This window comes from Nerophis ophidion, linkage group LG09 (genome assembly GCF_033978795.1).
Source record: "Nerophis ophidion isolate RoL-2023_Sa linkage group LG09, RoL_Noph_v1.0, whole genome shotgun sequence".
NCBI lineage: Eukaryota > Metazoa > Chordata > Actinopteri > Syngnathiformes > Syngnathidae > Nerophis > Nerophis ophidion.
In genome coordinates, this window is record NC_084619.1 from 37,459,592 (window position 1) to 37,472,250 (window position 12,659).

At 38.2% G+C, this 12,659-nt stretch overlaps 2 protein-coding genes across 4 annotated transcripts in view; one reads left to right on the top strand and one right to left on the bottom strand.

Moving 5' to 3' along the window:
- plekhh2 (pleckstrin homology domain containing, family H (with MyTH4 domain) member 2) overlaps positions 1 to 6,729 on the top strand; it is a 102,906-nt gene extending 96,177 nt beyond the window's left edge. For all 3 annotated transcript variants that reach the window (XM_061910923.1, XM_061910922.1, XM_061910924.1), the window contains one exon: positions 4,353 to 6,729. In XM_061910923.1, the coding sequence (XP_061766907.1) occupies positions 4,353 to 4,538 (186 nt within the window). In that variant the 3' untranslated portion in view covers positions 4,539 to 6,729. The remainder of the gene's footprint in view (positions 1 to 4,352) is intronic.
- A 2,637-nt stretch (positions 6,730 to 9,366) lies between these two features.
- epcam (epithelial cell adhesion molecule) lies at positions 9,367 to 12,054 on the bottom strand. Its single transcript, XM_061910925.1, has 9 exons — positions 11,701 to 12,054; positions 11,046 to 11,147; positions 10,694 to 10,955; positions 10,542 to 10,607; positions 10,362 to 10,428; positions 10,190 to 10,288; positions 9,921 to 10,118; positions 9,797 to 9,841; positions 9,367 to 9,699 (listed from the first exon to the last, which is right to left on the bottom strand). The coding sequence occupies exons 1-9, from the start codon at positions 11,759 to 11,761 to the stop codon at positions 9,676 to 9,678; spliced, it is 924 nt and encodes a 307-aa protein (XP_061766909.1). The 5' UTR covers positions 11,762 to 12,054; the 3' UTR covers positions 9,367 to 9,675.
- Positions 12,055 to 12,659: the final 605 nt, after the last annotated feature.

Here is a 12,659-nt window from a genome sequence, read left to right on the forward strand (position 1 = left end):
CACACACTGATGGCAGAAGCTGCCATGCAAGGCACTAACCACGACCCATCAGGAGCAAGGGTCAAGTGTCTTGACCAAGAACACAACGGAAGCTGGGATCGAACCTGGAACCCTTAAGTTACGGGAACTGCTGTTTTAACATCTGCGCCAAGCCACCCCACAATCTTCCCTTCATCCACCGAAACTGAGAACATAAGTGTGAACGGTGACACCCACCAAATCAGAAAAACAAACCATTAAAAACATGTCCTGCACTTTGCAAGGCAGCCCTGCCGCAGCACCTTCAGTTTACGCCACATCAGAGCAGGAGCCAACCTGAGGACATTTATCAATGACATTATGTAGAAACTGCCGAATGGTCTGGCCGACATGTCTGTTTGTACTTTTTGTGACGCTACAAAATTTGATGACTGAGCATTGGCCTTGCTCACTTGTTCTGACACAAACAGACTATTCATGTCAGTTGCTGTCAATTCCGACATCTAATGTTTGTCAATCAAAGACGTCAATGTGCAACATAAACAACAATTTCCGAGTTTCTATTTTTTCAAGGCGGGGAAGCAGGCCAAAGGGGATACTGCATTACCAAGGCAAATGCTGTACAATATAATTGTATTGTAAAATTATATTATTCCATAAAATTACTGTAGTTGTTTCTATTGTATTGATTTTAAATTCTGCACAAATTAAACAATTTGGCATTAATGTTTAAAAATACCCAACAGTCACACTTTTTAGGACTCTTTTGTTGGGAAATCAGTTGCAGTACAAAAGCATGGAACAGGGTTTCACAGATTTTGGGTTATGATTATGGTGTTAGTTTATTTCGTGTGCTACATCACATATCTACAGTTTTCGCATTACAACATGTCCGAAAAGGAGTATGAAGAAGGAGAGCTTTTTTTAATTCTACCCCTTTTCATTTCATTGCAATGTCTAACACATTTAGTTTGTACTCAATCTGTAACACAACAGTACATTAATGAGTAAATAGATAAATGGATACATCATTACTGAGTCAGTAAGTAAATAAATATTAAGTACATAAATAAATAACAAAACCACATTCTCATGAATAAACAGTTAGGTACGTTATGATTCACATAATGAGATGAATACATTTATCTAATTTTTCAAGTATTCTTTTTTGCACTTAATAAACTGTTTGAGTTTGAAAAGTTACTTAAAGTGGATCATATAAGTACTTTTTTTAATTTTTTTACTTATTTGCTTAAGGCAGTCCATAATTTATTCCACATACTGATATAATAATTGTTTTAAGTGTTGTAGGTGCATACAAATATTACACTTTTTCCTAAGGTTATATTTCTCCTCTTTTGTTAGGTCGCAGGTCAAAGTTGGCTTTGTAAATAATTTTAGCTATTTGCAAATGCACCTAATCATTATATCTCAATGTTTTTTTATTCAATAGATAACGGTTTTGGGTGTTCTCTATATCCAACGTTATGTATTATTCTAACCAACCTCTTTTGTAAAACGTTTGGTTAACAAAGCATACTTTTGTAGTTATTTCACAAATTATTTACAAAATAACTCAGATATGGTTACACCTAGCAAGCAGTAGAGAATATACAGTATTTTACTTTCATCATTAATGAAGTATTTTTTCCCACCTTATGTTGTATATTTTTATATGAGATTTCCAGTGCATTTTATCATCCATTGTTACACCCAAAAATTGTATTTATTTTCCCTTTCAATGTCAACTTTGTCTCTCTCTTCTACTGTTGCCGAATATCATTATTTTAATGCAAAGTCTTGTTTGTCAAACCATCTCGTTAATTTGTTAATTTCTTCTGATATTTTTTGTACTAGCTTCTGTGTGTTTTTTTTATAAACAAACCCCAGTCATGTCGTCTGCAATTAAAACTAACTTTTAAGTCCTTTGTGACTTTCCTAATTTGTTTATGTAGAGATTGAACAATTTGGTTCCCACTATTGATCCCTGGGTACACTGCAAGATATATTTAGCGCTGTAGACGTACTGTATCTTCACCTAGCTTTTCGTATTGCTTCCTGTTGGTTGAGTAGCTTCTTCTCCAGTCCAAGACCAAACCTCTGATGCCATACAGTTCTAATTTGTTAATTAAGAGATTGATTGTGTTAAATGCTTTTGTTAAATTCATAAACACTGCAGCTGCACACGGTTTACCATCTCTTGCATTTGTAATCTCTTCTATTATTTTGATTAATGCCATTGATGTTAAAATGTTAGCTCTGTATCTTTACTGGCAAGAGTTTCACTTGTATTCATGAATTTTGTCAAATCTGTTGTTAAATAATTTTTCCATAATTTCAGAAAATTGTAGAAAAGGTCACATGAATAGATGTATAAATTTGACCCTGTGTAAATTAGAAAAAAAATCCCACCCCCCCAGACAAACTAACTCTTTGCACCTAAAATACTTTTTTGTTGTGGAATCAATTAATAATGTGTCCTTCTCAAAACTGAGCTGGATAAGAGGCTGTTTACAAGCTGGAGTGGTTGCCATACAGACAAACAACCCTTCACGCTATCATTCAGACAATTAAGGGTGTTGATTTAGCCTGATCTGAATGTTTTTGGAATGTTAAAGAAACCGGATACTATTAGAGCAGGGGTAGGGAACCTATGGCTCTTGAGCCAGATGTGGCTCTTTTGATGACTGCATCTGGCTCTCAGATTAATCTTAGATGACATTGCTTAACACAATAAATAATGAATATTCCCCTGGTAATCAGTGTTAAAAATAACGTTCAAAATATAAACAATTCTAATGCATTTTTATCAATCCATCCGTTTTCCACCGCACCTGTTCAAGAAGTCAAGAATGGTAAGAAGTATTTTATTCATTATTAGTTAGCTTCAGAATAAAAATGTTATTAAAAAGAATAACAGACATGTTCGACCCTAATGTTGGTTTTACATAAAAAATGCACACATTTAGTTGTATTCAGTGTTACAAAAATATTATATGGCTCTCACAGAAATACATTTTTAAATATTTAGCTTCCATGGCTCTCTCAGCCTAAAAGGTTCCCGACCCCTGTATTAGAAGAATCGAAATGAGTCAAGTTTCATCTACCAAATTTCTAGGTATCCAAGTGGATGAAAAATGGTCATGGACAGAACACATAGGTTCAGTAACCAATAAAGTGTCAAGACCTCTTGGTATCATCAGAAGAATCAGGGGTTTGGTTAATCAGGAATGCCTCTTAACTCTTGATTACAGTTTAATGAATCCATATCTTATCTATTGCAATATTGTCTGGGCTAGTACATATTCATCAAATTTACACAAACAATTCATTATGTCTATCTCAGTTGTATTCGGGCGAAAGGCAGGGTACACCCTGGACTAGTCGCAACCTCATCACTGGGCCAACACAGATAGACAGACAACTTCACACTCACACAAGCGGTAGAAAATGGGTGGATAGATATTCATTATGCAAAATTAATTGGTAAGAATAGCTACCCCCTCTAACTATTATCTGTTCTCCTGTTTAGGAAACTAAATGTAGTATCTATTGTATCAACACAGTTCAGTCCTCTTCTTGTATCTATCATTGTACTTACCTCCCTAATAGGCTTCTTACACTTTTAAAGATTATTTCAAAACCAATTCACAAGTTCATTATCACAATACTAGACAAACTGATCCTCTCCGTCCTATCTTTGGCTGTATCACTCTTAGCCAGTTTTCCATCAAACAGAGGTCCTTTAAACTGGAATAGTCACGTAAGCATTGCAAACTCCTCATCTTCACTCACTAACTTTAAACATAGATTAAGGGCCAGCCTGATGAATCAACATTCTCCATCTGTTCCTACCTTATATTGTAGCCCTATTACTTCCTTACAGGCATAAACACATACACGTATACACACCCTTACACTCACTTAGACTACTTGTTATCTTATTTTTTCTATATACTACGTTTGTTAATTTACTGTGTAAGGTGAGAACCTTGCATAAGCCTTTTTGGGTTTCTTTTCTCACCTGCACTTATTTCTTATTGCGCTTTTCTCATTACTAATTTCTTGTCTGCATGTTTTTTTACAATGTTAACTTTTGTACTGTTTTTATTGTGCAAATAAATAAAGATAAAGTGGGGAAAACCCACACAAGCACGTGGAGATCACGCAGATGTTCTAATTCGCTTATCCAGACTGTGGGCAGAGATGCTACAGTATGTCGTTGAAGGTTTGAAGGCCACTTTTTCTGCTGGTTGTTGTACCAGCTGGCAAAAATAAATGTTAGCATATTACATGTTGTACTTTTAATGTGAATAAAATTTTTATTTTAAGTAAGGGTACTCTGACTTGTTACTGTTTTGTTTTACGAACAGATCAGAGAAATGACCCTCCTCATCTCCGGCTACATCAATAGCGCTCATCAGCAGAAGGCCGCAGCACATCACCTCTCTGCTCCCGCTCTGATGGTGGCCCAGCATGTCAGCCTGAAGAGCAAAGAGCTGAGGAGCAAGTCTCCCCCAGCGCCGGAACGTCCCAGGAAAACCCCCACCTTGTTGTGACCACCATTGAGCTGAGTTTTTCGAGAACAGGTCACGTCTCCGCACTAACCGCAGGTGGCACTCCAGCATGTCCCACACATACAATGTCTGGGAGTTGATTGCCTTACATTTTAACCGCTAGAAAGAGAGATTTATGAGTTTTATAGGTACAAAGGTGAAACCGTCTCTGGAGCATTTTTGTCTTCCTTATGAGTGTGACTGGCAAGTGTGCAGAAAAGTCAACACAACTCTGTTTACTGATTGACCAAGCTAGTGTTCTCCATTTCATTCATCTCTGCTGTCTGCTGCGTTTTGGGTAACAGATGCTGTTTAGGAAAACCCTTGCATTAACAAATAGCTGAAAAGACATTAATGCTATTTTAATGCTTTGCATCTATTTGTCGAGTTGCAAATAATGCAAGACAGCAGCGGGCCACAACATGTAGCTTTATCTGCTGAATTTAGTTTGATCCATACAACACATCCCCAATCTTGTCTTTTTAAAGATAATAATGCACATGATTCTCACAGAAGTATTTATTTCACAAGAAGTTGCAGAATGACTGCATCATACCAACATGTCTTCATTACAGTGGAAAATGTGCTGCAATGTCCAAACAGTCCTAAGACAGACATGTTCCAAGACCAAAAACACAAAAGCAACAGGAAAAGGCTACAATCACATAAGCTTGATTAGATACAAATGCAAATGTACCAAAACCACACACTGTGCCCTCCTTCCCAAAATGACAGAGAAAAGCTGCATTTCTAGCAGGGGCATCAAAACTCCATTTTGGTGGAAGGGAAAAGGTACCGTAATTTACCAACTATAGTGCACAGCTAGATTCATGCCACTTAGTTTTTTTACATTTTAATTTGTACATACTATATATAGACCGCAGACCCTTTAGAGAATTTCAGTGTTTGGCGCGTTTGAACATTTTTGCCTGTTTGTCCTTGTCGCCCACTGTACATTGTGAAAAGAAATTATTTTAGGATTAAAAAAACAGCAGCTGAAATTTTACCATAAAATCAAATGGTTTTTTTTCACACCAAATTGCTGTAAATTCAAAAACCGTCTTACTGTAATTTTTACGGTACAATTATAGCGGCTACCTGCAAGTTGTTTTGTTTTTAACATAAAATTGGCTGTTTTTACAGTGCATTACTTTAAATTTGAAAAATGGTACCGCTTTTATTTTTACAGGAAAATGCTAGCGACGACCGGTTGTTGTTTTTTTTACTGTAAAATCTAGTCGTTTTTACAGTTCATTACCATGAATTGAAAAATGGTACAACTGTTATTTTTACGGAAAACTTGTAGCGACTGCCTGACTTTTTTTTATGTTAAAATCAACGGCTGTTGTTTTCACAGTTGTTAACGGTAGTGGTAGAATTAGTTTATTTCATACAATTACAATATGGTACACAACATTTTTCCAATTTCTGTAAATTGAAAAGCGGTACAACTATTATTTTTTACCGTAGATTTCTGGCGGCTATTGGACAGTTTTTTAATGTTAAAATCTATGACTGTTGTTTTTTACAGTGCTAGTAACAGTATTAGTTTATTTTGAACTTGCATACAATTACAATAAAGTACATCACATATTTTCCAGGTTCTGTAAATTAAGAAATTGCACTGCTGTTAGTTTTATTGTTAAATGCTGGCAATTGAGCTGCCAGTTTTAACCATATAATCTACAGTCATTGTATTTTTACGGTAGAATTCTGGCATTTGAGCTGTCAGTTTGTGTATTGTAAGATCTACTGCCTTTTTTTTCAGAGTAGTTGGTCCTCAATTTTAAACTTTTTTTTATTTTTTAGATGGCCTATTACAGTTTTTCATTAAGTAGTGGTGGCTCAGTGTGTTGAATGAGGAGTACGTAGTATGAAAAGCTAAGCTGTAAATTTAGTGACATGGTTTGGTTCGCAGGCTTGCCGTAAGAAAGGAATAAACTTGGACGGTAATGTGCTGTGTAGTTACTGAATAGCCAGAAGTGAAACTATTACCTCGAGCAGCAGATTGGCTGTGGATGTGACCGTTTGTAAAGTGAACTGGATGGTGGAAAAAAAGTGAAGGAGACATGTTGTGTGTAGCCACAGAAGCTGGGATACAATTCATTTCTTGTAGACGTACTTGGTTAATACTTGTATCTCAGAAGGCATTCTTATCTAAAATTGTTTGACAGTAAATAAACATTAAAAAACAGCTTGCTTTCACAGTGTTTATAAAATTACAACCATGTGTTTCATGCAGAAAATTTTGCATTTAAAACGTTTGGTCCACCATGCAAAAGTGGCCCCGATGCCCGCTTTGGGTGAACGTGAATGACGTTTTGGTGGTATCAACACGTCATTCTCACTGCTAGCGACACTCCCTCATTCCACTATGCTCTCACACAAGGCGGGGGGGGGGGTGGATACCTGCCTGAACTCGTTTGACACATGCTTTTGTTCAGGTTACTATGGTGAAAAGAAAAAAGGAAGGGCTAAGGGGAAAGAAGAAAAAAGCTGGGTGAGGCAAAAGGGAATTAAACTGTTTCAGGTAAATACAAAGAGTGATGATACTCTCCTGTTTGCCTATTGTGTAACTATATGGTGCAGATTAGAATGTCAGAGCTCTACATATAATGCGACAAACAAATATGTCATCACAAACACAATTGTCACTTTTAATTCTCATATTTAGTTTGTAAAATATACTTCTATTTAGTTATTTGAGATATATTTTAAATGTGTTTGTTGATACATTTGTGCAAAGTCAGTACTTTCAATACAATTCTTGAATTGGCTATACCCTATGTAACTTTTTTTTAGTAAATGTGTGACTTAATGCATTGGCTCAGACATATTAATAAACAACCCTGGGTGCAAGTTGTGTTAGTTGTAGCATAGATTGTCTCAGCGCAACTCAAAAACATGCCTCCATGTTTGTTGTGCCACACATTCACAGGCTTTCTCTCTTGTGTCGATAGGATCTGTGCTTTGCCCCTTCCAATACTTGGGCTTTTGACTTATCACCTGCAGAATTCCAGCATTGCGTTAAAACAGCGAGTGTTCATCTGCCAGCAAGGCAAAAACCTGACTGTCGGGTTCAGCGTAATGCCGAACAACAGAAAAGCAGAACACGCCTGTGTTGTCCTCCAGCGGGCTCGTCTCACACAGAAGAATAACCTCAGCTATTTTGCTTGTGTGGCGTACAGTACAGCTGCCACAAAGTAATGTGTGCTGATCAAAGTAATGCATGATGAGAAATTCACACAAGACAGGACATAGCAAAGGTTTTGCGTTACAGAGTGACGAGCAAAGTTGTAAACATAGTTTTTTTTAATCTCCCATCCACACCTCTAACTGTACTTGTAGATTATGTGATGTGTCACAAAACAATACTGTTTGATTAAAGCAGAACCCTTACAGCAGGCAGCATACATTTTCCAGAGTTGAAAATGTTTGCACGCATCTTTTGCCATTTGCATTTTAAAATGAGGGAAATTTTCAGGAAAATAGACATTTCCACCACAAAAAAGGTTGCCAATACACTGTTTGAAAATAAGGGCAATTTCTGGGAAAATAAGGGAAATTTCAGTCTGGAAAGGGGTTGACAGCATCCATCCATCCATTTCCTACCGCTTATTCCCTTTTGGGGTTTCGGGGGGCACTGGTGCCTATCTCAGCTACAATCGGGCAGAAGGCCGTGTACACCCTGGACAAGTCACCACCTCATCACAGGGCCAACACAGATAGACAGACAACATTCACACTCACATTCACACACTAGGGCCAATTTAGTGTTGCCAATCAACCTATCGCCAGGTGCATGTCTTTGGAGGTGGGAGGAAGCCGGAGTACCCGGAGGGAACCCACGCATTCACGGGGAGAACATGCAAACTCCACACAGAAAGATCCCGAGCCCGGGATTGAACCCTGACTACTCAGGAACTTTGTATTGTGAGGAAGATGCACTAACCCCTCTGCCACCGTCAATATTTACATTGGAAAATAAGGGACACTTTCAGGAAAACGGGGGAAATGTCCACCAAGAAAATGATTAAGAGCATACCTGTCAACATTTGCATTTTAAAAAAAAAAAAAAAGGATCTTTTTAGGAAAATACCAGACATTTTCGGTAGGAAAGTTTGGACAAACTTGTAAACATTTGAAAATAAAGTAAATGTTCAGTAAAATAAGGGGAATCTCCTCACAGTTAAGGTGGGTGCCCTTCGATTGGCTGGTGACAGTCATGGGTCTATCCCACCATCCGTCTTGATTCAGGTGGGATAGGGATAAGTTGTACATAGAATGAAAGATGAAAGGATTATTGTGGCGCAACTGTGCTGTTTTACGATTTAAGTTTTATTTTTTAAGCTTGATGTGTTGCCGGATTTTAGCTACACGATGTATTACATCGATATTGCCCGTGTATCGCCTCTATTTCCATTGCTGTGCTGCTGAGGCAGTGACATGGTTTTTGTTTTTTCCCCCCATGAAAAGTTAAAATACAAGAAAACAGGAGGGCACAGGAAATGGGGCAGAATACCGGTTTCCAGGGGAAGTGAGAAAGTTGCAACTTTGTATGTTTAAGCACAAGGCCACATAATATATTGTAATATTAAAACACATGGGATCTCAATCTTTTTGTCAAAAATATCTTGCGAGGAATGACACTGAATGCATTAATTACACACAATTATTCAAGTCATTCATAAATGAAGCAGCTTTAATTTGAAATTAGTGTCTCACACTGTACAAAATGGAGGGATCTCATGACTTCCTGTAATCTTTTCACGATTAATAACATGCAAATCTGTCTTATCAAAATTACCTAAACACAAAAATTGGAACCATGGTCTTTAAAACATTTTTATTAAAAACAAATCCAACAAAAACACACTCTTGTAAGAAACTGTACAATCAAAAATGTTCAACTGTTCTAAAATTAATATGCAACATTTGCTAGGACTACTTTCCAAAAGCACAGTTCTTTATGGCGTCAAGACGGTAGAATGCTGAAGACTTTACAGTTTATAAATAGAATGCAGTAGGAAAAGCGCCAATGACAAACATTTGATTGTTCATTTACAAAATTGGTCTTCCTCAAGTAGAATGGTATTAACGGCACACTGCAAGTATGCCCATCCCAAGATGACACTTGATCTTACATAGGATCCATCTCTCTTTGCTGTGTAAGAATTAGACAAAACAATATTTGCATTACATATCAAATATATAGAGTAAGAAGGTTACAGAAGGAGTGGGAAACTTTAAATTCCTGTTACCTGAGCTTTGTTGTATCTTTGACTCTGGCGTCTTCTGATGAAAAACTACCGACAGAAAAAACAAAACAACTTGTGAGTAATTGAAGTTGAAGATCTTTCGAGTGGCGTGTTAATCTGAACTCACCAGGAGTAGCAGGCCGAGGACCACAGCCAGCACCACCACCACGATGACGGCGATGATGCCACCGGTAAGATGCGTCATGGTGAATGTTGGGGCCTCCTCGTCCACATAGTACACCAGAATGTTCTCCATCTCCAGCCTCTGGCCATCGACCATAGGCTCAAACTTCTCCTGGTTCTTGAACAGTGGCAGCACTTTCACCTGGAGACGAGACAAAAAGATGATCAGCATGTCTTTGTATTTATAGTAAGTGTAAAAGGTCTCGACCGTACATCTTTCTCCATGTAGTAGGCCATATTGGTCAGATCGCTCTTACGCTCTCCCATAGGCTTCTTCACATCCACCACAATCATGCGGGAGTCTGCGTCATACTGCAGAGAGAAAGCATGTTTTATTCCAATATACACATCTTTAAAGTCAACTACACAGTCAGGTGTCCCTCACCTCAACCTTATCCACCATATCCTTGTTAAAGTTGCTGTAGCGCTTATGAATGGCATCTGCAATGGCCCTGTAAGGGGGGAAAAAATTGTTTACTGAAAATATTTTATATACAGTGTACAACCCAAAATAATACCAATGTTTATTAGTATGAATTGGCTTAGAGCACCAGGTGATACCTACATTTTCATTTTGGAGCCATCAACAGGACTGTCCATTTTTTTGTGGGTCAGCTGAAGACGGACCCAACTGGAAGACAAAACATTTTAAAAACCTGCCATAAAATCATCTTTCCCAGTTGCGGGGGGGTTTTTTTGAAGGCTGGAACAACTTACTAGGTCTCCACCAGCTTCTCACACTTAAGGTTCTTGTCTCCCTTGTCCGTTCGGCGTACGCCAGCGCTGTTGACGCACCAACACTCCTCAGTGTTGTTGCACTGCTTGGCCTTGAATTTGCCGTCGTTCTCGCACTCTGGGTCATAGATGCCATCATTGTCCACAAAGGCGGTTTCTACCGGCTTTCCTCCGATTGTACGGGTGTCAAGGCCTTTTTTGGCTCTGTACATCTCAGCCTTCATCAAAAAGCATTTGGGGATCACTGAGGAAGAAAGGGTTGGGGGGGAAATGTGTGTCAAACAACCTTGGGATAGAGTATGTCCAGGTCGGTATAAAGTGATGGTTTACTTACATGTAGAACACTCTAGAGGCTGCTTCGCTTGGTCACCAACCAGGACGTAACACGAACAGGGAGTGCCATCGCAGGTGGCCCACTTCATTGTGTTACAGGAACCTATGGACAACAGTATTTATTAGATATGATTTATTTTAAAAATAAATATGTGTTTTATAAATACATATTGACACACCATTCAAATTAGAGGATTTTTTATTTTAAATTAATTTTATACTTTTAATGCATGTATGAAATAAGGGATGATTAAACAAGCGTTACTTCTTATACAACTAAAGTACACTAGTGAACAATACGGGCTAACTTACAATGGGCGTTGGTTTCTCAAAACGGAGATGTCCCTGGGGAGCGGGGCAAACAATTCCCCACCCCCACTCAGCAACGAAACTAAATGCGTTTGATATCCGCATTGAGCTCCAATCTCAATCTTTCCCCTATCGAATAATTAAACACACCTTAGATACGGTCAAACGACCAGCAAAGCAGAGGCATGACGATATAAATGCTAACAGGTGGGTAAACCAATCAACACTATAAAATCATATTATTGTTTAAAAACGACTTGAGCTACTTAAAACGCATGTAGTACAGTGCAAACAAACGAATTTCGTTTCTCGTCGCTAAAAAAAAAAAAGTTCGATAAATGACTTACAGCTTTGGGCCGAGGCTCCCGCCGCGAGGGCGGCGAGCACAAGAACAATCCACATCTTCATAGTAGAATTAATACAAGTAAAAAACGCAAAAAGTTGACTCAAATGTTTCCCTCGTTTGATTTTGATCCTTTCGCCGTCCACAGAGGTCAAAAAATGGAGGTGAGCGTCGAGTCCCAGCAGACAAAAGCTTCCTTTTCCTCCTTCAGGTGTGTTCTCGTCCAACCTGTTTGGGCTGAAGTACACGGGCGGTGGCGGGGGCAGGGGCGCGCACGTCAGGTAAGGCCTCCACAAACAGGTGTGTCTCTCAACTCTACTTTAAGCTCTGACTGAATGTCACCTATGAACGGAGGAGTCGTGAAGACAATTTATAACACACGCAGTGTCGACACGTCACAAGCATTTACGTAGGTAATGAAGTAGGTGGGATTAAAAAAAATCACGCGCACCGTTCCCGGTGTGACCATATTTGGTAACCAGGCGTTTACTCAATTCTTCTCGTCCTATTTTTTTTTTATCTACCTATCCAGATGAGAATGTATTAATGATATCCTGCTTGAAACCCCTCACAAAAATATACATGAATGTAATTTTTAGTCTCAATGCATGTTCTGAGACTGAGGTTTTGATTGATTGATTGATTGATACTTTTATTAGTAGATTGCACAGTTCAGTACATATTCCGTAGAATTGACCACTAAATGGTAACACCCGAATAAGTTTTTCAACTTGTTTAAGTCGGAGTCCACGTTAATCAATTCATGGTACAAATATATACTATCAGCATAATAGTCATCACACAAGTTAATCATCATAGTATATACATTGAATTATTTACATTATTTACAATAAGGTCAAGATGGTTGTGACTTTTACACTTTTTAATGTGAATTGTGGTCTTTGGCAACATATATAAAATATATATAATTATCTTTTTAATTCGGGCTTCACGGTGGGAGAG

Coding starts and splice junctions, on each gene's coding strand:
- epcam (XM_061910925.1), bottom strand. CDS start 11,761: ATGAAGATGTGGATTGTTCTTGTGCTCGCCGCCCTCGCGGCGGGAGCC. Junction 10,429..10,541: donor GATGGCTCCAAAATGAAAAT/GTAGGTATCACC, acceptor CCCCCCTTACAG/GGCCATTGCAGATGCCATTC. Junction 10,119..10,189: donor CCTACTACATGGAGAAAGAT/GTACGGTCGAGA, acceptor TCTCGTCTCCAG/GTGAAAGTGCTGCCACTGTT.